General features: G+C 46.6%; 2 protein-coding genes across 8 annotated transcripts in view; both read left to right on the top strand.

The window, feature by feature from the left end:
* LOC116850823 (insulin-like receptor) overlaps nucleotides 1-15,843 on the top strand; it is a 79,597-nt gene extending 63,754 nt beyond the window's left edge. For 4 of the 5 annotated variants that reach the window (XM_032829549.1, XM_032829541.1, XM_032829557.1 and 1 more), the window contains exon 8: nucleotides 9-15,843. In XM_032829549.1, coding sequence (XP_032685440.1) covers nucleotides 9-3,080 — 3,072 coding nt within the window. In that variant the 3' untranslated portion in view covers nucleotides 3,081-15,843. The remainder of the gene's footprint in view (nucleotides 1-8) is intronic. The other variant, XR_004379451.1, reaches the window with a different exon arrangement.
* A 165-nt stretch (nucleotides 15,844-16,008) lies between these two features.
* On the top strand, nucleotides 16,009-22,860 carry LOC116850872 (PI-PLC X domain-containing protein 1-like). 3 transcript variants are annotated; one of them, XM_032829680.1, is made up of 8 exons: nucleotides 16,009-17,169; nucleotides 19,180-19,435; nucleotides 20,711-20,857; nucleotides 20,926-21,180; nucleotides 21,378-21,586; nucleotides 21,741-21,945; nucleotides 22,034-22,301; nucleotides 22,373-22,860. In XM_032829680.1, the coding sequence occupies exons 2-8, from the start codon at nucleotides 19,255-19,257 to the stop codon at nucleotides 22,611-22,613; spliced, it is 1,506 nt and encodes a 501-aa protein (XP_032685571.1). In that variant the 5' UTR covers nucleotides 16,009-17,169; nucleotides 19,180-19,254; the 3' UTR covers nucleotides 22,614-22,860. The 3 variants fall into 3 exon arrangements, with proteins under 3 accessions (XP_032685571.1, XP_032685563.1, XP_032685578.1); XM_032829672.1 differs by lacking the exon at nucleotides 16,009-17,169 and adding an exon at nucleotides 17,472-18,896; XM_032829687.1 differs by lacking the exons at nucleotides 16,009-17,169; nucleotides 20,711-20,857 and having other exon boundaries at nucleotides 17,479-19,435.
* The last annotated feature ends 59 nt before the right edge of the window (nucleotides 22,861-22,919 follow it).

The following is a 22,919-nucleotide window of genomic DNA, read 5'->3' as shown; positions in this document are numbered from 1 at the left end:
GTTCGCAGGCGACAATCTGCCGGATGTGCAAAGGTCGGTGCCGTAAAATCAGCAACGGTGCCATCATACGTCACATCTCGGACGCCCAGAGCTTTCGCGGTATCACGGTGGTGAGAGGACCTCTCGAGTTCCAAATTAGAAACGGCAATCCGAATATAATGAACGAACTGGCGGACGCGTTCGGCCAGATCGAGGAGATCACCGCGTACTTGAAGGTGACGCACTCCTTTCCGATCACGTCGCTGAACTTCTTCAAGAAGCTCAAGGTGATCAAAGGCGACAACCTGGACATCAACAACGGCAGTTTGGTGATCTTGGACAATCCAAATCTCTCAGCGCTCTTCCCGCTGACGCAGAAAATCAAGATAGAAAACGGCAGGCTGTTCTTCCACTACAATCCAAAGCTTTGTCTCTCAAAGATCGAACAGCTTGGCAAAATGGTGAACATCACCAACTTCACAAATCTCGAGGTGCAACCGGAGTCGAACGGCTACAAAGTCGCCTGCAACGTCGTCAACATAAACATCACGGTGAAGAACGAGGCCGCCGATCATGTGGTCCTCACTTGGGACAGCTACAAGGTGCAGGAGGGACAGAAGCTTCTCAGCTATCTTCTGAGCTACATAGAGACCGAGAACAAGAACATCACGTATGAGGGGACAGCCTGCGGTAATAATACGTGGCAGGTCGTCGATGTCGATATACCGAGCTGGAATTCAACCGTCTCGAAGCACATTGCGAACTTGAAGCCATACACCAAGTATGCCGCGTACGTGAAGACGTTCACCGCGAGGAACGAGAAAGCGTTCGTCAGCCCGGTAGGACAGTCGGAGATCATCTTCTTCCGCACGAAGAGTGCGATACCGTCGGTACCGACGAACGTGATATCCAATGCGATCAGCGACAACGAGATCTTGCTGAAGTGGGGCCCGCCAATCTATACGAACGGCCCGATCGGTTACTACATGATCTCCGGTGAAATTCAGCTGGACGACGAAGAGCTGCTCGCGTCGCGTGACTATTGCAACGACACGTTGGTGAACGAAGTCGAGGAGGAGGTGCAAGTGCAGGAAGAGGTGACGGTGAAGACACCGCCTCGGAATCCCGCTTCCTGCTGCTCCAAGGACGCGAACACGAAGACCACGACCTCCTCCAAGCATTTTGAAATATTCTGCCACGGCAATATGACCATCAGTCACCTCTCGCCGGGCTGGAAGGATTATTGTGTGTTCAACAACTACAACTCCGAAAACAGATTCTACGAGCTGACGAACAATCTCTCGTTGACGCCGTTGCAAGAGATGCGGAAAACAGATTCTGCGATTGTCTCGGGTAACAGTGTCGCGATCAATCATCAAAACACCAAAGTGTTCGTGTACAATGTCACCGCCCAGAACAATTCGTACCTCTTGACTAAATTACGCCATTATTCTCTGTACACCATCACGATCGCTGCGTGCGGTGTGAAGGTAGATAACGTTCCGCTGTGCTCGTCCATACAGTACACGAACACCAGGACAAAGAGACGACATGATGCGGATGATATCAAAGACGTGAAGGTTCACGTGACCAATGAAACGATAGTCGAGGTGATTTGGGAGTCGGTGAAGGATCCGAACGCGTTCACCGCCTCGTACACCATCGAATACACGAATCTGGATGTGAAAGACGCCAAGAAAAGCACCGAGTGCATACCATACACGATGGGCCGTCGCCAGGAGGGCAGATACAACAGTCACTACATCAGAAACCTCAGTCCGGGCAAGTACAGCTTGAGAATGCGCTCGACGTCGTTAGCGGGTGACGGCACCTTCACCGCCGTGGTCGTTTTCTCCGTCGGCCTGTCGGACAACAATCGGATGTTGCTGACGACACTGCTAATCGGCAGCATACTGCTCATCGGCTTGTTAACACTCTTCTTCTTCGTGAGAAATCAACAGAAACGACGGAAGCAAGAGCGACTGATCGCAAGCGTGAATCCGGATTATATCGAGACCAAATACATCGTCGACAGCTGGGAAGTGCCACGGGAGAACGTGGAGATCTTGGAGGAGCTTGGTCTCGGCAATTTTGGCATGGTATACCGCGGTTGTCTGAACGGCACGCAAGTGGCGATCAAGACAATCTCTGAGAGCGCCAGTCAACGGGAGAAGAATGAATTCTTGAACGAGGCCTCGGTGATGAAGAACTTCTCGACGTTCCACATAATCAAGCTGTTAGGCGTCGTCTCCATTGGTAACCCGCCGTTCGTCATTATGGAGTTGATGGAGAAGGGTGACCTGAAGACATATCTGCGGGGCATACGCGACTCGGAAATGGTGCCGAATGCGTCACGGATAATGCGCATGGCAGCGGAAATCGCTGACGGTATGGCTTATCTGGAATCGAAGAAGTTTGTGCATCGCGATCTCGCAGCGCGCAACTGCATGGTCTCCAAGGATCTCGTATGCAAGATCGGCGACTTCGGCATGGCAAGGGACATCTACGAGACCGATTACTACAAGATCGGCAAGAAGGGTCTGCTGCCTATCCGGTGGATGGCGCCGGAGAACCTCTCCGACGGTGTGTTCACGTCCGACTCGGATGTGTGGTCGTTCGGCGTGGTGCTCTACGAAATACTCACCCTCGCCGAGATCCCATACCAGGGCTTCTCAAACGAGGAGGTGCTGAACTACGTGCTGCACAAGGGCGTGCTGAACGTACCGCGCAACTGTCCCGAGAACATACAGAAGATCATGGAGAAGTGCTTCAAGTGGCGGCCGAGCGATCGGCCGACTTTCATGGAGATCGTCTCCGAGCTGGAGCCGTTCCTCGGCCAGGACTTTTGCGAGAAGTCCTTCTATCATTCGGACGAGGGTATCGAGATACGCAGCCTCGGGATAAAGAAGGTCTACCATCACGCCGCGCCGATACGATTTCACTGGGGCAACGAAACCGCCCGCTGGGTTAAGGACTTTGAGGACAACGTCACGTTGCTCGACCAGATGAAGGCCGGTACCAGTCGCGGGCGGATCTTCAAGAACGGCTTCCAGCACTTTGGTAACGTACCAAACTTAGAAGACGTTCCGCTCGATCGATGAGATTAGTTAGTGCATTATTGAGCGCGAGAGAAGCTCCTCTTAAGCTTTTATTCGTGCTACGCCTGCGAGAGAGAGAGAGAGAGAGAGAGAGAGAGAGAGAGAGAGAGAGAGAGAGAGAAAGAAAGCCCTCTTTGGTCACAAACTCCGCGGAAGGACCTGTAGATATTAAATGTGTACAAACAATACTCAGGGCAATTAAGCGAGTGGTCCGACGAAACCGTTGGACGCAGGTTACGTGAGAGAGAGAGATGATGTTACCAAGTCGCCCGCTCGCTCGCTCGCTCATTCATTCATTCATTCGTTCGTTCGTTCGTTCGTTCGTTCATTTATTTGCTCGCTCGTTTGCCGGCACGCGCTCACGTGTGCTTTTTTCTTGTCCTTCTATCTCGTCGCGGACCAAACGTAACCAGACCTCGATGACGGAGAACGATGCCGGGGTGAGACCGACACCGCGCGCGCGCGACCTCGTCGCCGGCGCGAACGGGAAAGAGATGAACAATGGTATTCGCAAACGGAACCTAAACCATCGGAAAACAATTAGACACGTCTATAGTGTTCCCACTCTCAAGCGAAAGAAGCCCCGCCGCTTCTTCAGTCTGTATCGATAGTCGTTACCTGCAACTTGCCTCGAGTGAGATATGAATTTAAAGTTAAACGTGAGTTTTTCAGCAGAACTGCGATTGCTTGCGTCGTGCAAGCACAGAAGAAGATCGCCAAAACTGATGTCTAATTATCGTTAAATATTTTATACAGCACACAATTATTGTGCACTGATTACTATAAAACTATTATTTGCTCTTGCTTTGCACTTGAAACAGTCGTATTCAATTCCGTTACAATTTTGCGATTGCAGACATTTCATCACGCAATTGTAAAACTCAGATTCTGTTTGTAAATTTCACCAAGGATCTCACTTGAGGCGAGTTTCAAGCAATAATTGTTATCACGAACCACAGACTCGTGTTTCTTTCCTTCGAACGCCGCGCCCAGGGCTCTCTCGAGCCCTTCTGCCATGCGAACGTTCGCCGACTATCCATTCCTTCCGAGGGTTACTTTCTCCGCTGTCCTCTGTACGGGCATACTTTTATCTCTAAGCAGCTGTTCCCGGGCGCTGTTACGACGATGTGCCTCAGCGAAGCCGCCGAGGCCTCGCGACAATGGCTTTCCCTCGCTTTACGATGCGTCGGAGCAGCACCTGATTTTTTTCTCATTGAAATTGCGCGAGCTCGCGACCTCCTCCGCTGCATCGCCGCGTCTCCTCAGTTGTCTCAGGTCCGTGGAATGCTGCTTCGGGACCGACTCTCAAGGCGCACAGCCGCAGAACGATTTCTACAAACCAGAGTTCCTTGTCGCGTCGCGCGTCTGCAACGCGCGCGCGAGACGCCGCAGCGTAATCTCAAGGTTGTACATAGTTACTCGAAATAACGCCGGTCATTTACACGTAAGATAATAGTTGATAGAACTGGATGCAATATTACCGCGTACATACAAACACATACATAAACACACAGTCCTGTGTAATCACCGATAATTTATCGAGAGTTTGAGGAAAGAAAGAAAAGACAGATAGACACACTTCGCCCTCGCATGTAAATAATGAAGTCACAAGTCTCTTCCTCGCGCGGATACCTCCTAGGTAGTAATTGCAATAAGCGTGTCTACAATCCACGATCCACGTCTCTACCGATAGAATTAGCGTGATGGGTAGATAGATAGGGTAGGTAGTAGGTAGATAGGTAGGTAGGTAGGCGGGTGAGATTACGGCGGGTGCGTGAATTAGGGGGCCCGGCCGGGTCACGTTTAGGTTTACTATTGCACGTCACGGAATTCGATTCTAACGTTCAGCCTCGGATTTTGCAGATGCGGAATTGGACGACAGTAAACAATCGGTAGGTAGTGTGACAAGACAAAGTAGCTAATTAATGAGACGCAATATGTATATTATGATCGAGATCCCTGGAGCGAGTCTCGCAACGCGTCGAGAGACGTTTTCACTTGCACTCGCGACAACGAAACGTATAACTTGCATCGGTTCCACTCAAATCCTGATAACGATCCTTCGACGATACCGATTTGTTCGTGTAAACAATTCGTGCATCCTTCTCTCGTACTGTTCTCCGTCGTGGTTACGTGACAGAAAAATTTGTCGCGATCGATATTCGCGAAGAAGCCGGCGATATATTTGTATTTGCATCGCGTGGAGCCGTAAGAAGAATCCTTTTCCCGGTCGCAACGCAAACACCGTCTTCGAGAAGCTCTCGAGACTCGTTCCAGTCCCCGACAGGATGTTTTCGAGCCTCTGCTGAGGCTTCAGAGATTACGTGTCACCTGTACAGGAGACAACCGAGAAGTGCTTACGACGAAAGAAAGGAAGAAAGTGTAACAGCGAATTTTTTACGATATATCCTACCCGCGTTGCGGGATTATTGTATCATACGAAAGTTTATCAAACGTGCGTTTTGTTCTGTCGGGAAAGTTTGGGGCAACGCGAATATAGATTTCCCGGATCGAGTGCGGGTCGTTTTTCCGACTGCTTCGCGGTCCCATCGTCCTACCGGACGCAGTAATGAACCGTGAGACCAGCTGCACAGTAATTAGTGATCACGGCCGGCTTAATTGCGTCACGTCCCATCGAAGCGACTCGAGTCCTTCCTGGACTCTGGAAATTCCGGAAATACGGCTTCCGCGAGCAAGCACGGGGAATCTCCGCGACTCGACTCGATCTCGCACGCGGGAAAAAAGAAATAAAGAACAATATCAGCTGAATCTCTTTGTCCGTGTGCGACAATCAGCGCGGCTCGTAGAAGGACACGACCTATGTAGAAACAAAAGCGCGCATGTAATATATGTAACATAGAGTACGATTTTAGCTCTTCTCGTAGCTCTTCTTCGCTTGTTCAGCACTCTGATTCTTCGGCGTATACTATTATCGAAAACAAAGCAAACACGTATGTGTAACGAGCGTTTCTATGTCAGTAGGCAAGTTGAGGGTTGGAAAATGTGCATACAGGGAAGGGCCGCGTATTCTTCTCCTATTTTACAAAGTTCGAGGTGCACGTTCATAACCCGGCATAAACGGTGTATGTGTACTTGGCGAGTGTATAAATATTGCTTATAATCCGGCACGTGTGTGTGTATGTGTGTGTAACTTTTCGTAAAGATAAGATTATTTATACGACTATGCTTTACGAGACAATTAATTGATACAATTCGATTAACATATTCAGTATCGCGGATATCATCTCGCGACAAATCTCATTGAGGCAAAAATCGCCGTACATTTCCAACGACCAGTGTATCGAGTTAGATATTTCTCGATACTTCTCGGACGATACGGTTAATTGAACAACACCGCGTGATGTCGCGCAGTCGGGCGTAATTTTATTCGCGAATGTGCGGCAAGCTTCTTGCCGCGATTGAAAATTGCATTAATATTCCCGCGGCCGTTTTATTTGCACGCTCACCATTTGCATTTGTACACCGAGTACTACCATGTACATACATTTGCACACACCCGTTCGTGTATATATTTTCTGGTGCGCCGCAATTTCGCCGGCGCTCGTTGATGGACGAGAAAGGGCGAGGAAGAAGGGGAGGTGGAAGCTGCGCTGGTCGACCACGCGAGCGTTCATTACAATACGATTAGCAATACAATTAGCATTCTCGCTACGATAATTTTTACCATTACGATCATAGCAGATAACGGTAATAACGGCTTGATGACGGGGTCTTGAAAGAGAGGGGCTCGCTTAGAGTGTAAGTTAGCCGAGACACGCGTTTCAACGCATGTATCGAGATTCTGTCTCAATTTCTTCACAGTCGCACCACCCAGACGACGGTACGGCGCGTTTCGAGCATCCTTTAGGTAACGATAACAATCGCTCGCTAGTGTCCCGATGTAAGGCAATTATTTATGCGTATTTATGTAACATACACGCACCGGGCGCGATGAAGGAGAATCGCGGACGCGAAGTGGAAGCGACGATCGCGTTAAAGCGAAGTCCAAGACGATCGCCTTAGGCAGAGACATGAAGTTTTGAGAAGAACAGGAGAAGGAAACAAGAAAACTGTCCTGAGATATTGTTTCCCGATGAGAGATCGCTCCGTTTTCGATTGCGGCGCGACTTCTCGTGCATGTACGCCGAGAGCTACTTTAAACACTTAAGTAATGTTAATTTTAACAGTGTGTGTGGCGCATATCGAGAAGGAAAAGCGGCTGAAAACGAGTAGAATTGACGTCCCAACGATCCTCACCCTGTCCATCGCAAGAAATTACGCGGCGATGCTCTTGAGATATCTTGGAGCGAAATTCCAGTGGAGCGAGCACCGAGCTCCACTCGAATCCGAGTGATTCTTCACTCATACAGAGCGAGTTCTCTCGAGTCGCGGAGTATCTTCACGCGAAATTGAAGAGCGAATCTAACGGCACTCCGTCGTAAGAACAGTCTCGCTCTAATTGATTGGAACATTCGCTCACACGCAGTTGAAAAGCATCCTAAGCTTGCAGAGAAAGCTGAACGTTCAGCAGAAAAGCTGAACTATTGCAAAATTCGTTAATGTGATTGGCGTGCACTCTTAATCTTGATTGAATCTAAGAGCATATATCAATCAAATTCGCGAGTTTTACGAAGTAGTTGCAAAGCGGGGTCTCCTCTGCTGAGCGCAGTCACAGGCACTCTCGAGTGGCAGTGTTTTCACGATCGCTTCGACCGAGAGCACCAGATCTGTTCGTTCTCGAAGAACTTCCGAACTAGCGTATTAAGTTAAGGTGAAGGGAGATGTACTTGTTTCATTCTGAAGTGCAGAAGTTGTTCGAACAGACCTGTTGCCAGCCACCGTTCACTCGTCCCGATTGAGACATTCCACTCCGAGAAATTTCGCAAGAAAGAGAGAGAAAGAGGGTACGTGGCTGAAATTGCCCAGGCAGATCGTTGAATCGATCGACAACTTGTCACAGTGATCGCGTAATTGGTCGATTGCCGACATCAACGGGGACGAGTCTCGTTCATCCGAGCCGACGTTTCGTCGATTCCGCCGCTCCGTTTTTCTCTTCTCTTTGTGTGTATGCGCCACGCACGTAATACAATCCTGCCGCTGTAAGAGTAATATATGACGTATGTACGTTTAAGTATTTATTCCTACTAGAGATTATATTTTACTATTGCGCGCGCGCGCGCTTTCAACATAAGGAGATGATTAATGCACTTTTGCCGCGAGGAAGCGCGCCGTACCGCCTCACATACAGTATCGTCTGCTTATCCCCTTTACCCCTCCCGCGTGAAGCTCCCGCTCTATGAATACATAATTATCAGGGTCTTAGAAATAGGATAATATCACTGGCATCGTGTTCCTGTCCCCTTTTATCGCGAGAAAAGGGAAGAATGAAGGAAAAGCGAGATTCGATAATGAGCATTCTCTCCTCGACGTCACGATGTCTTTTGGTGCACGCGATCGTATCGAGCCTCCTCCTTAGATTCGCCGAGGAATAAAGCGAGTCCCTAGCTTGCACTGGGACTGCCGAGAAGAGAAGAGGAGAGGAGAGATTTCCATTGTCGGACGTTTTCCGCCAACTGGCTCTCTCTCTAGGAGAGGACGCCGCGCGTGAGTCACAAGGGAAATACTATTAATTCGTCGCGCGGCGGCCTTGATCAGAGAAGTGATCGCGGTTCCTCTTGTTGAGCAGCCTTGTGTCGGATTGTGCGATGAGTAATCGTGGATTCCTATCCGACATGAGATGGAACGATTGCATCTCTATGCGATTGTACAATTGCGCGAAACAATACGCGCAATAAGCTTTTATGACAACGCAAAAGAGTACAATCGCCTCATTTCATCAGGAAGGTTCGAAGTTACTCGCTGCACAACTTATGAACCCCTCCCTCAAGGATGCATTTCTCAGCAGTTTCGTTTTATAAGTATGCATTTGCATTTACATCGACGGTGTCGAGGGAGAGAGAAGGGGGGGGGGAGAGAGAGAGAGAGAGAGAGCAAAAAGAAGAAGGGATCGCAATGATCTTCTCGATCGGCGAGATCCAAGGGCTCCGCGACACGTTGGGGATCGTCACTCGCGGATTTGTTCCTTCGTATCATCTCGGGACGTTGCGTCGGGCTTTTGCCGCTTCGTGTTGCAAAGTTGCAGCGGCACAGCGCGCCTCGATCGATCGATCATGCCCCGAATTTACGAAGGCCGGGTCCGCCTGTCCGCGACGCATCGAATAAAAAGGAAAGAAAGAGAGGCAGAAAGAAGAAACAAGGATCTAACGGGGCTGGACCGGGACGAGAGGGAGAGAATGGGAATGTCGATCGCGGCGTTCGATATGATTCATCGCGTCGTGTCCCGCGTCGAGGCGATCGATCGACAACGTTTTCTCAAGGATTCGCGTCGAGTCAGAGAGCGCACCTCACCAGCACGCTCGTTACGTCCCTCCGTTTTGTGCCTATGGTTTGTGCCTCGGAGAGGAGGCGGACAGACCGATCCTTCGCGCCTAGTCAGTCTCGTAGAGAATGCGATTAATCACACTCTGCAAATGCGTCACCCCCGATTCTTTTCTCTTTCTTCTCTTCTTTTCTATTCCTTCTTATTTCCGACAGCCGCGCTCGAGCTTCGAATAAACGAGCAAGGTCGCGAATTATCACCGCGTTCTCGTGATCGGCGGATCGATTGACAAAGCATAACCGCCAAATGAGAGACTGAGAATTTACTTCCTCTCTCTCTCTCCCTCTCTCTCTCTCTCTCACTCTCTCTCCGTGCTCGTGCTGTACACCTGCCGTGTTTCTTCTTCTTTTCCTCGTCTACTCTCTTGGAATAATTCTCCTCATGGCCGTTGCCATCCTCGTGCCGGACGAATCCGCGTTCGTCCAGGCACGCCCGTGAAACCGTGTCGCCGCGATAGCATGTAAAATTATTCGACCGACTAGTCGAAGTCTAGTAATAGAGCGCGAACTATTTATTCTAGCGGGGACCCTCTCGTTTGACCGGTTGAAACCAAATATCAAGAATCGCAATCGCAAGCAATCGCATGCCACAATCGTATCGCCGCATTTTATTCTTGTACGTGACGAAAGGAAAATGTGTAAATAAATCATCTCGATTCTCGCACACCACGACGGCGGAATCCGCGTGTCCAATCTAACGGCGCGTCGAAAAACAAAACGCGCTCTCCGTGACTCGCTTTAATATTTATTGAACTGTTTCTCGATGTCTGACACGTGAACGTAGGAAATCATAGCGGTATCATTGTGGCGCCTATATACATACATACATACATACATATATATATATATATATAAATATATTTTCTACGATAATGTAATAAAAGCAAGAGAAAAGAATATGCACGAATATCCGAGCTCTCCTTGTTATTATCGCGTATCCACATTGCACATTGTACATACCGACGATAAGGATATTTAGGGAAATAGATGATTTATTGAACAGCTGAGTGGTCGATGCGCATTTGTAGACCGAAGAAAAACATATTTGGTCGAATTAATCAAACGTTTGATGAACTATGAACGAAACAGAATTCCGGATGAAGTCACCAGAATTCTTTGTTCAGGTCAAACAAGACTCTGATTGAGGAACAAATAAAATTTCTGGTCAACCAGAACCCGTTTCAAGCCGAAGAAGTCCTGTTTAGTTAGCCAGAATCTTGTTAACTCGAACAGAATTCTGATGACTTCAACCGGAACTTCCGGTCCGTTCATATTGCACCAGACATTCGATTAACCTAACCATTTTTTCTTCGTATGAGAGGCAAAAGTACCAATACTGGGCTCGTATCTAACTCTGGACGTTCTTACTGTTTTGGTCCTTGAGTGCGAATTTTCCAACTTTCAACGTAGGATATACATATTCTATATTAAAGATTCAAACTTTCGTATTTAAAAACTATAAGAATGTCCAGTTAGACAGAAAAGACGAGTTTGGTCAGGTGGCTGAACAAATTTCTGCATGAAATACGCGAACGATTCCGCGAAGTGCCGATTGAAGTTATAAGAATTCATCAAGATTTCTAATTAACTCAAGCAGAAGTCTGGTAATTCCAGTCGGAATTTCTGAATCGTTTCAGCGGAAATTGATACACTCGAGCTTCTTCTTCAGCCTAGATACGTGTCCAGGCATTGGCATTTTGATTCTGCATGCTACACAAGGCGGAAAATCGCGCTTTTCGTGTGCGCGTATCGAAGACACGACGGCGGGAGAGATCCGAGGAGAACAAGAGAAGAGCAATCGGCGGGCACATTTTCCCTGTACTCTCGTTGATTCGTTCCTTCCTGGATGTATGATAGTGCCGTGGTCGGAAGAAGGCGTGCGCGTTCGACCGCACGGTCGAATCTATTTGTTCACGATTCAATAGCGTTTCGACGGAAAGGGAGCTCTTCACGATTAGAGAATTAATTTATTATCACTCCCAATCGACTACTGGTGTCTCTCGGGAGAGACGCGGAGATAGATAGAAAGAGAGAGAGAGAGAGAGAGAGAGAGAGAGAGAGAGAGAGAGGTCCAATCAGGATTAACATTAATTAATATATATGTATATTAACAGTGCAAGCGCGTACGCGCACTGTATTTGACGTACACTATTATTGTAAACCTATTCGTAAGCTTCTTGCGTAAGCACCTAATCTGTGTAACCGCAGCGCGATGTTATCTTTAAGTATAAGGCGGGAAGAGCGCCCCTCCTTTTTCACCCGTAAGATGGTAATTTAAGAGATATTTATTGATTGATTGGTTGAGAGAGAAAGAGAGATTCTTCACGACGTCCAGGACGTGTCATCCCTGTTACCGCGCCACGTGTCGCCTGCATAGCACTTGGAGATCGGTTAGTTGGTTGTCCGCGTATGTTAATTAAGCGCGCGTAGTATTTAAAACGATAGTTTAAGCCGGGCGCTATTAATTGCGGCGAATTGCGTGACGTTGACGCCGCTCTCAGCGGGCCTGTCTGATTTCTTCATTATTCCCGAGATCATCCTGCAAACACGAATGCAAACGTCGCCATGACGATGAGCATGAGACGTACACCCAAGGCTGCGCGCTCCCCGACACATATTGTACAAGAAAGAGCCGACTAATTTATGTATATTTCTCCATCATCGTCGCACTCGGCGACGAGTTTCGTTCCGAATTTTCCTCGTCATGGCAAACCACACTGAATACACGGCTCTCCGGAATCGAGGCGAGCCTCGTTCGCCCCGGTGAGCCTCCAACAGACTGACCAACAAAATCCAGCCTAGAGCGACGATAAAGTCGCGCTTAGACCGACCAATAAAGTCAAGACTAGACTGACTGATACAACCCTAGACTGGATCGACCAGAGGATCGCGACCGCCGGTTCCGGGGAGTCCGACTACAGCACACCGAGAAAAGGATACTCGCGAATTTACTTTGCGGGATAGTTCCGTCTCGCGCGGAAGCAAACTTCGCAGAAATAAAACTTCACCTTACGGAAACGGACCTTTTGTATCCCACAGATAAATTTTTCAGTATTTTGTTTCTCAGTGTGGTGTCTCGATCCGCCGTTTCGCTTGCGGTATCAACTAGACAGCGAAGTAGACAACACCACGTGCACAGCGAGCGGATCGTCCGTTGACACGTGCACGGAGAACTCCAGTGGACTGATATCGAAGACTTTAACTACTTTAAAATTAGTCATCGCCGCGTATTTCCGACGGCTTTTTTCCCTTCTTTATTACTTCTTAGCGCTGGTCGAATCCCCCTCGCTCAGGCAGGACGCGTGACGCACGATGTGGAGACGACGACAGGGTCTTGAATCGAACTCTAATACGTGTTAGGCAGCACATAGATCACTCGATTCTTCGACCCGTAATACATTCTGTTATTTTCACCTCCCGCCTTTCACCGGCGAGGAACTGTCAGACAATCGCGCGTTTTGGAATCTTCTATTAACGCATAGGGGAAACAGTTGAATTAACGTGACAATGACACAAGTGAACACGTTTTGGTTGAGGAAAATAGAATACCTCCCACACAATACATCTAAAATAAAATCGGGACATGAGACGTCTTGAAAGTGTCTTAGAGATGTCTTATACTCCGACGTCCGAGAGACGTCTTATGTCCTGATTTTAAACATTTGTATTGTGGGTTGGCTCTTGCGAAGTGAATTCGTTTCGCCAGAAATTCCGTTGTCTGCGGCTAAGGCGCAGTTCTGTTGTGTCACTGACACGTTAATTCAGCTAGTTTTCTTTCTTCGTGTGCAACATACGCGATAAACCTACAATGATTTTCGTGATTCACATTTGGAGCAAAATTGACAGGAATTTGATTCCCGATGCTTCTGCGTTGGAGACACTTTCCGTTCTGAGCCAACTTAAATTCCAGACCAAACATTTTTCTCAGAAAGACAATCGAGTGTAAAATCATAGAGAGCAAGAGAAGTGCATTGCACATTTCAATTTTCGTCGGCCGCAAAAGTTGTAGGGAATCTCGGGAAATCGGAACAACATTAATTCGCGAGTCGTCGGGATGACGGTCGAACCCGTCGCTCCGTAAAACGAGATGCGAATTCGCCGCGGGCTAACCGTTCTATTCAACGTCACGCTCCTTGTCCGCTAACGAAATTGTTGCATGCAGAGCGCCAATTCTTAGACTTCAATACTTCACGATGTATACGCACGTTAGTAGTTCTTTCATAGGATGTACGCGGCGGTGGCTTTAGGTAATTTCGCGGGGGATATCGATTTTACGTAGGATTAAGTTCGTCTCCGTTCGAGAATGAAAGAGACGACGCGATGGTGAATGGATCGTATCGTGCACTTCGATAAAATCGTTTCTCGCCAATTAGATCGTCTCCGATCGACCGAATTTTGCAAAGAGTCCGTTTCACGATCGTCCTTCTCGCCGATACACTATTCTTCTTACACAGATATGCATGATATTAATAGAAGAATATCAAGATATTATTTGGAAACTATTAAATGTTTGAGACGCCGAGAGAGGGATATTGAAAATCGTGTTTTTTTTTTTGCGCGCTGCAGTCTTTTTGGTTTTTTTTTTCCCATATGATCGGGGCTGGAATAATACTTTGCTCATGTTTCTGCTCGAGCATTCCCTTAAAGCTCTTATATAGTTGCAGAATTGAGGAATATCTCGTTTCTTAATTATTTTTTCTTCCTTTAGCGAAGGGAGAACATTCATCGCGTGCCAATGTAGAGGAGAAACCAGATTCGCGATTCAAAAAGACGGAGGAATGACTCATAGTCACGGTTGTGAATTAACCTCGTAAATGCACGTTAATTAGCTCCCCGCGTTCGCATTGTGCACGATTATTTCGCGTCGACAGCAATTGTTCTCGCAACGAATCTCCTCAACGAAACCGCGCACAGAAGCCGCAGACAGGACATTCTCGTGCAACGCACTACGCTTTCGTCCTTGTAATTTCCCGCGTTAATTATTCAGATTTATGCGCGAATCTACCGCGGTCACACATAGACATACACACGTACGCACGCATTCACGCTATGTACTTCCTCGCTTCGCAAAGTCCTCAAGGTTCATACTCATTCGGGATCTAACTTGCTCTTTTGTATGTGTACGTGTGACAGACTGTAAATTTCCTCAAGATATAACATACCACTATCGCTGCAAACGTTTCTCGTCGTTCACGCGAAACCTGAACAGGTAAAACGCGCCGCATTTATGCGGCAGACCTTCCTGGTTTTCCGCTCGGTATATCATGCGTTACGCCTTCGCGCGTTACGCAACATATTCGATAACTCCTTTTCGTGACACAGATTTAACGAGAGGAACTCCACGAGGGAGAACGTTCCAAGTTCCTTTTTCCGCGACGGGAAATGCCAAAACCGCGGCCTGCACTGAAGAAAAGCAACAAAAAAAAGAGAAAAAAACGAAGAAAAAAGAAAAGGATTTATTCCTAATCAAAAAAGAAAATCCTGCCATACCGCGTCTTCCACGAGAGAGACTATGAACATTATCGTAAAAGTAGTCTAACGTTTATTACGTACCTATGTAATCCGTAAGTTAAATTATTCGCTGTCCCGTGTAAGAAGCGAACGAGAGAAAGAGAGTGAGAGAAAGTTGTGTGTGTATGTGTGAGATGCATCAACGAGTGGAATTGATGATGTGCCGAACGATAAGCGCATGTAATTCTCCATGTACGTCAAAATTTTCATCCGCTCGTGGCAAGAGATGGACAATGCGCGCACGCGTGTAATGCACTTTTTAACATTCTGTAAATATATAACTCTTTTAGTGACACTTTTAGGATAATTATCCGGAGCGTGTCCGGACGGAGAAATTACGAGGACGAAGATGTGAGATGAGATGAAATCTTTTCGCGACTCGTATCGCCGTTGTCCTCCTCTTCTATTATTAATCTTTATCGGCGCTCTTCGAACTTAAGCGAAGCATTTTCCTTTATTTCATTCGACGCGTACACTTTCAGGAGAGAAAGAGCATCTTGCGACGCGAAACACGCTCAAGACAAGGTTTTGTAAACTACTAAATGAAAACAATTATGCCGCGCACTCCACGATGAAAGATACACGGAGAGAAAGAGAAAGGGAGAAAATCTCTCCGTCGAGACGACAGATCCGCGCGCGTGCTTCCTCGCGAACGGATGTCGTGGTCTGTAAAACAACAAATGTACATACCTACATCGCACTAATTTAGTATTGCCACTAAGTATTACAACTAGTCACATAAGCCAAAAGTTTGTTACTCTCGCAGAAGTTTTCTTTTTTTCAGTTTTGTAAAATAAAGGAAGATGATAAAAACACACCGAAAGCACGACGATGCGCTTGCCCTGTCCCGGATCTTCCTGCCACGAAATTTTCCCGGCCACGAAACGACGACGATGACAGCGGACCGCATCAAGTGTGCGAGTCGAGACACAGGTGGTCGTTCCTCGAGTAATTTTGACCCGTACTTAATAGCCATTACTTGAAACTTGTTCCACGTGACGCTCAAATTTAGAGTCAAATTTGAATTTTTGTTTAAATGAGACAATATATGCCATATTACATTCACAATCGCGATTCAGCCAAAAAATTTACATCTAACTCTAAATACAAATCTAAATGTCTCACCTAAGGCGAGTTTCAAGTAACGACTACACTGAAATAAAAGTCTTGTAATAGTTAACAAATGCATTTGGTGGAAAGTTTCATGGAGTACAACATTTGGCAATTAATATAAAATATGATAATAGTTAGCAAACGTCTGATAATAATTACAAAATAATTAGTAAAACAAATTCTCCATTTAGACGAACTAATTGACCTAACTGATTGAAGTTTCTTAACTTATTTTTTACTTTATTCAGCAAATTGCTCGGTGATACATATGTATCACATAGATTGATAATAGTCACCAAGATTTAGCAACGGATTTGTTAAAGTTCAAGAGATCTGTTAAAGTCATTTGTTAATACTTACCCAATTAATTGTTTTCACCTGTACGCTGTACCTTTACAGTTAAAACTATTTCACCAAAGCATCCGCTAACTTATCCAAAAACTGGACAGTTATTACCAAATCTTTTTCCCAGTGTATTAATACGGACCTTTATCGTCCTTCTCCCTCCTCTGCTTATTGCAATATTCTCTTTTTTCGCAACGGTTGCAACTGCTGTCGCGTCGTTCTTCCGCATGAATACCGCACGCGAGCATTCGTAGCGGCATTTTTTCATCGTTTCTCCCTGCGCATAGGCGAGCTGTTTATAACATCCTGCCGCACGATTTGATATAATAAGCATCGGATAATGATCTCTCGTAAGCGGAAGCGAATGACGCTCTCTCTCCGCGCAAAGCGATATTTTCCTCTTTTTTTTTTACGTAAGCAGAGCAGCGAGCCGTCACTCGTATCGCACGCCCTCGTTTCCGCTTTCGTTTTCGACGTGCGTCTCGTTTCTCATCGGAGACCGAGCGAGTGACCAAACAGTCGTCGATACAAAATAAAACCCACTTGATTATGCCGTGTGCGGTCGCGACGCGCGTGTGAAAGCATTTTACGACGAAGGTTACACCACTTAAAGGTGCGTACACCGTGTTTTGCTGTACAAAGCATCACGCCCGCCTCGCCGACGTCAAGCGGAAGCGACGAACAGGTAGGTGACGGATTTTTCTCTCTCCTGTTGAGATCCTCGCCGACTAATCCTCCTCGTGTGCTTTCCCGGTCCATTTCTTTTCTTTCACGGCTTAAGTCTTGCGCATTCTATTCAAGCTTTCAATATGGAATGCGTGTGTTCTGTGTGTATTCAATGTACGTACACTGAGAGAAAAATGTCTGAAAAATAAGAAATATCCGGTGGGTATTAATAACATGTTTAAATCTAAAAATTCTTTTATTTAAACAAAATAAATATAAGAACTGAGTGAAGATAATGTATATTTTCCTACTTGAAAAATATTTTATACAGGTGCAAAGTAAATATGTTATTAGTACCCAGCGAGTAAATGTCTCCCATTTCATAGATATCTTTTCTCTCAGTGCACACGCAATTTATCTCGGAAGTTTAAACAGTCGTATTTAAGGACCAAAAAATAAGAATGCCAAGGATTAAGTACGTGTCCGAGCATTGGTACCTTTATCTTATAATTTTTATAATTTCCTGGGGGATTTCCTGCCGAAAACAAAAGGATGTGTCTCGTCGTGGAAAATAGAACAGCGCGAGTACAAAGAAGATAGCGACTTTTTGTCTTCTCTATTTTTTCTTTTTCTCTTCTCTCTGTCTTCTTTTCTCCTTCCCCACCGTATCGCTTCTTCCTTTCTTTCTTGTCAAGCTGAGAAGTCTCTCGACATCTCGACGGCTGCCCTCGACACGGGGCTGTTTTGGTGGCCTTTAATTATGCCACCGCGACGTCCCACTCCGTGGGTATCTCGCAACCTTCTTCTTCTTCTCTTCGGAGGAGGAGAAGAAGGAGAAAGGAGGAGAAGAGCATTTTGCTGCCTTGTGCTGCGCCAACACCACAAACCGCGTAGTGATTGCTGCCGCACCGCTGTTCCCAACGTTCTCGCGTGATACCAAATCGTGCTGCATAGTATCACGGCATCGGCCACTCTGCGTGGCAAAGCGTGTTCAGACGAGACGAACTGAGCGGATGCATTTATTTTTTTCTTTTTTTTTTATATCTTTTTCTTCTCTTTGCTTTCTCTACTCCTCTCTTAATTTCGTTTTACGTTCCGCGCGTCGCCGATCACCGTGGAAACGCGCCGCGTCCCGTTCCTCGACCGGGAAAGTCCGGAAAGTCCGACCACGTCTCGTGGTCACTCGATAAATCCTTCGAGGAGAGATTTCGTTCTCTCCTCTTTCACGATCACGTGTCGGGCCGAGATTACGCGTGTCGCCGCCCGGAGATATCGTCTCGTCGCCGACATAATTACCCCGGGGAATCTTTTGATCTTAATTAGCGCCGCCCGCGCTCGCCTACGCTGGGATCTCTTACGTAAATAAAAGTTTGAGCGAAAATATTATCGCGAGAGGTGTTCTCCGAGAGATTTTCTCTGCTAATTTCGTGATAAGCAGAAAGGCGTGACTCGGAAAAAGGCGCCTGCTATAAAAGTGACGAACCGCGGACTATCAGCCACGGATATTTCTCTTTCTTTTTCTTAGCGGGATCTGTCGTCATCGTGCGTTCACGTGCTTCAACTAGTTCGACTTGACGATCGCGGCGATCAGTCGTGATTTGTCCGCGGAGAGAGAGAAAGAGTGGCGCGTTCTTCGACCGCGAAGTGGAGGCTCATCGCGCGACACTAGAGTCGATCGATTTATCAATCGATCGAACATTTCCTAATCGTCGTGTCGCAACCAGCCGCGAGTGTCAGCAAGTTGTGGTATTCATTTACGATTTGATTATCTCGCGACGTCAATAACATTGATATTATTCTCGTGGAAGAAGCGAAGAGTTGCGTAATTTTGAGCTGCTATATAAGAGATATTTTGATGGAGTACACGCACGTTGAATTTTACACAAAACCGAGGCCCAGTTGTTCCTTATGATTCCATGAATTTCATGAATGTGGTTATCTCGCAAAAACACCGAGCGCGAACGCGGTCGTGTTCCCGTCATGCACGAGAAACGAGTCGGATCGAAGTTGAAGGCCGACGTCTTTGCAGCAGTTACTGCCGGCACGCGTAGTCTCTCTCTCAGCTTCGTGGAAAGAATCGAAACGATCGCGGCACGAAGGAGGAATGTCAACGTCCCGAGCGGCTGAACATAGGTTTCGTTCGTCGAGCTTTTCTGCCGTGCAACCGCGTCGAACGAAGAGGAGGATGAAGCTGCTCGCGGCCGTCTTTCCCGCGTTTCTCTCCCTGGCGACGATCGCCGATTGTCTCACGACCGATAGATTCTGCAAACCCGAGACGGGAGATGGTGAGTGTGATCAAATGATTGCGAGCAATCGATTCACTTAAGTTGTTCCAACTTCCTGGTAAGTTAACTGATAGTTAAATTATATATCTGTCTTTGTCTAAGTTGAAAAAAAAACAAAGACAAATATATGATTCAACTATCACTTAACTTACCAAGAAATCGGACCAAGCAGCCTTAAGGTCTGCTACTTGAAACTTGCGTCACGTGAGAAAATACTCGCGGGTCTAAATTTAAAAATTATATCTGAACTTTTCAATTGCGTCGTATGATATACGTGACGCATCTGTAATCGTGATTCAGCTGAAGCATTCATATCTAATACGGAAAGAAAGATTTATGCTGCAATTCTAAGCAAATATACGAGTAAATCGTAAAATCATAAAGTCGTAGCTTCCAAAAAAAAAAAAAAATCGTAGATATTTACGAGTTATCATATACGATTCGCATAGAATTGCAGATCTATTCATAAGTTCTTACGAGAACTTACGAGTCTTACGAGAACAAGTTACGAGTTTTACGACTTTGTCCATTAGTTGGATTAGTCAAATGTTCTGAACTGAAGTTACCAAAGTTCTGTGATCGAGTTAAAGCTTCTTGTATCTCGCTGCGGCCATGTTGCATTTGTGATGTCAGAAGCGAAGAATGACACGTTGACAAAAGTTGCGTGCTATTTGTGAGTAAAGATAAATATCGATGAAGGAGCATCTGAAATTGCTTGAACACACTTGTAACATTGCCCGAAAGACAGAGAGAGATATCCTTTTCCCTTGATAATCAATAAACAATCGTATAATAAATGATGAAATGAAACACGTGAAATAATGAAATGAATTTGTTTCGTCTGCACGCTTTATTTCATCATTTATTATACGGCTATTTACAAATCTTGAAGGAAAAGGGATAGTTAAGAACTTGCAGCTACTCGAGTTGAATAATTATAAGTTCTGATTAACCAGAATCTTATTAACTTGAACACAGTTTTAGTTTGCTCATATTTCCCTAAACATTTAGTTAATCCAATGAAATTTTTTCTCAGTAAACTCTAAATTGAGATCTGAGACCCGTAGTAATAATGTTACTTGAAACATATGAGATAGTCAGATTTTTATTGAAAGTTAGATTCAAGTTTTTCAGTTGAATTCTGTATATGTGACATTTATATCTTTAATCGCGTTTCAACTGAAAAACTGAAAAACTCATCTAATTTTGAACTCACATCTGAATATCTTACGTGGGCCAAATTTCAAGTTAACAACTCATTAATATGAGTCTTAGATCCTCAACCATCAAACTCAATTATCTCATTGTGTCGTCGCGTCCTGGACGAATCTTCAAAATTCGAACATTGTGGCAAAATTAATAAATTCGAACCAAGTTTGCAAGAAGACGGTAAAATAAGAGCCGGACGCGTTGTCGATGCGAGTACGTAAACTTGTTAAATAATTCGACTTTATATATTCGATATTTCCTCTCAATTTTTTCCTTTTTAGATTTCCAACGCGCACACATCGGCCTGATTATCTCGCCCATAATGTCTAGCAGGGTGATACGCGAGATCGAGATTTACTGGAATCACGCTAAGTATCAGCCGGGCGACACGATAGCTCTGTACACGAGCGAGCCCACGGTCTACCTCGAGCCAATTTATACCCTGGTACCGAATGCACCGAGCGGCATCAAGAGGACCGGGCTGCAAGCCACGTTTGTTCCCACTTCGAACCTGACGTTTGTACAACAATGCTTGAGTACGTACACGGATATATCACGGCTTTTCTTATCGAAGTGCGGCGCGTATCTCGATAAGAACAAAGCCGTGATGGTCGCGAGGACCGTTTGTTTCTTTTATACCTTTACTTCTCTCTTTTCCTCGTCTTTCCTTCTACGGCGAGCTTTGATGTCTCGACGTCGCGGCAAGCTTTGTAAAGCGCTTGGCTTTAATTAGAGTACCATGTCGCCTGGCTGAGAGACGGCTCGATCAGGATGGTGAATTGCATGCGAACGCAACCACGTTGGATGGCCGACAGGAGGGACATTCTGGGGCCGTTGCCGATGAGCAGGGTGTTCCTGCCTGGCACACACGATTCCGCGTCGTACGCGATACACGAGCGAGCAAACTCCGAGAATATCGTCGAGAGATACGTGATAACGCAGGTAATTCCGCGCTTGCGACTCGCAGAGGTCGTCTAAAAGGCACTCTCTCTCGCGCGGGTGAGAATTGGGGAAGCTTGCAAGCACCTAAAACGAGATAAGAATTAACTGGATGGAATAACCATTGCTGGTAATCGTCAGGATAATTAAACCGCAGGACGTGGACGTGCTCGCGCAACTGATCCACGGGGTCCGATATCTGGACATCAGAGTCGGCTACTACCCCAACAGCAGCCCGGTATGGTGGGCTAATCACGGGATGTTCAAGGCCGTGCCCATGCAGAACGTCGTGAACCAAGTGAAGACTTTCCTCGACAACACAGACGAGATCGTGATATTCGACGTGCAGGAGTTTCCAGTCGGTAATGCCTCTTCTTAAATCGTTCCTCGTGTAATTAGTAATAACTCACTACTCGACTACTACACACACACACACACTCATTTCTCCAGGCTTCGGCAAACAACTCGGAGTACATCACGACTTTGTGGGCTACCTCGAGGAACAGTTCGCCGGGTACTACTTGCCGAAGAGCAGCTGGACCAGCATGCTTAATACGATCTGGTCGTCCGGGAAGAGACTCATCATCGGCTACGACGAGAAACGCGTGGTCAATCTCTACAAGAGCGTGTGGCCCTGCGTGACGCATCAGTGGGGCAACGTCAGGAAAATCGAGGACTTGTTCGATTACCTGAATCGCATCGAGACGCAGAGTATCGCGTATGTTAACCGCACAGAGTAACGAGAACGAATTTTCTCCCCGCAAACTCTCTCTTCTCCCCTCGTTACAGACATCCTAGGTCGACACCGAGATCGGCGATGGCAGAATTGACACCCAACACATTGGACGTGATCTTGAACCGGCTCGGGAGCATTCGCGAAATGGCGGACAAGGTCAACATCAACGTCACGAATTGGTACAACAGCAAGTGGCAACGCACCGCGAACATCGTCGCCGTTGACTTCGTGCGATCGTCCGGCATCATCGAGACCGCGATCGAGTGGAACGAGAGACGATATACGCGCTGCTGAATCCGCCCCCAATGTTCCCGTGACGGAGTCACGACAGACCCGAGAAGAAAACGCGCAAACCAAAGCAAAGTAAACGATACATTAATATAGAGACATACAGTATAAAAAAGTAACTCGGCCTGTGCGCCGAAAACGAAGCAACTTCGCGCGAAGTAGTGCTCAATAATTTATTATCTTGCTTGTGTACGATCTACCAAACGCGAGGTAGCGTTATGCTGACTCATTAATAAGATAACGCTCGAAAATACCTACATTAACCATCCGTGCTATCTCGCTCACCGGGCAATCTAGACGCGCGCTGCAACA

The sequence above is a fragment of the Odontomachus brunneus genome, unplaced genomic scaffold (genome assembly GCF_010583005.1).
Source record: "Odontomachus brunneus isolate Ranch 3 - 2012 unplaced genomic scaffold, Obru_v1 Obru_scaffold_006, whole genome shotgun sequence".
Taxonomy (NCBI): domain Eukaryota; kingdom Metazoa; phylum Arthropoda; class Insecta; order Hymenoptera; family Formicidae; genus Odontomachus; species Odontomachus brunneus.
This window is presented reverse-complemented; position numbering and strand designations above follow the sequence as displayed.

Excerpts from the sequence above, each read along its gene's own strand:
- LOC116850872 (XM_032829680.1), top strand. The coding sequence starts at position 19,255 with ATGTCAACGTCCCGAGCGGCTGAACATAGGTTTCGTTCGTCGAGCTTT. Across the intron at positions 21,181-21,377 it reads GTTTGTACAACAATGCTTGA|AGTACCATGTCGCCTGGCTG; the intron begins GTACGTACACGG and ends GGCTTTAATTAG. Across the intron at positions 21,587-21,740 it reads AGAGATACGTGATAACGCAG|GACGTGGACGTGCTCGCGCA; the intron begins GTAATTCCGCGC and ends ATTAAACCGCAG.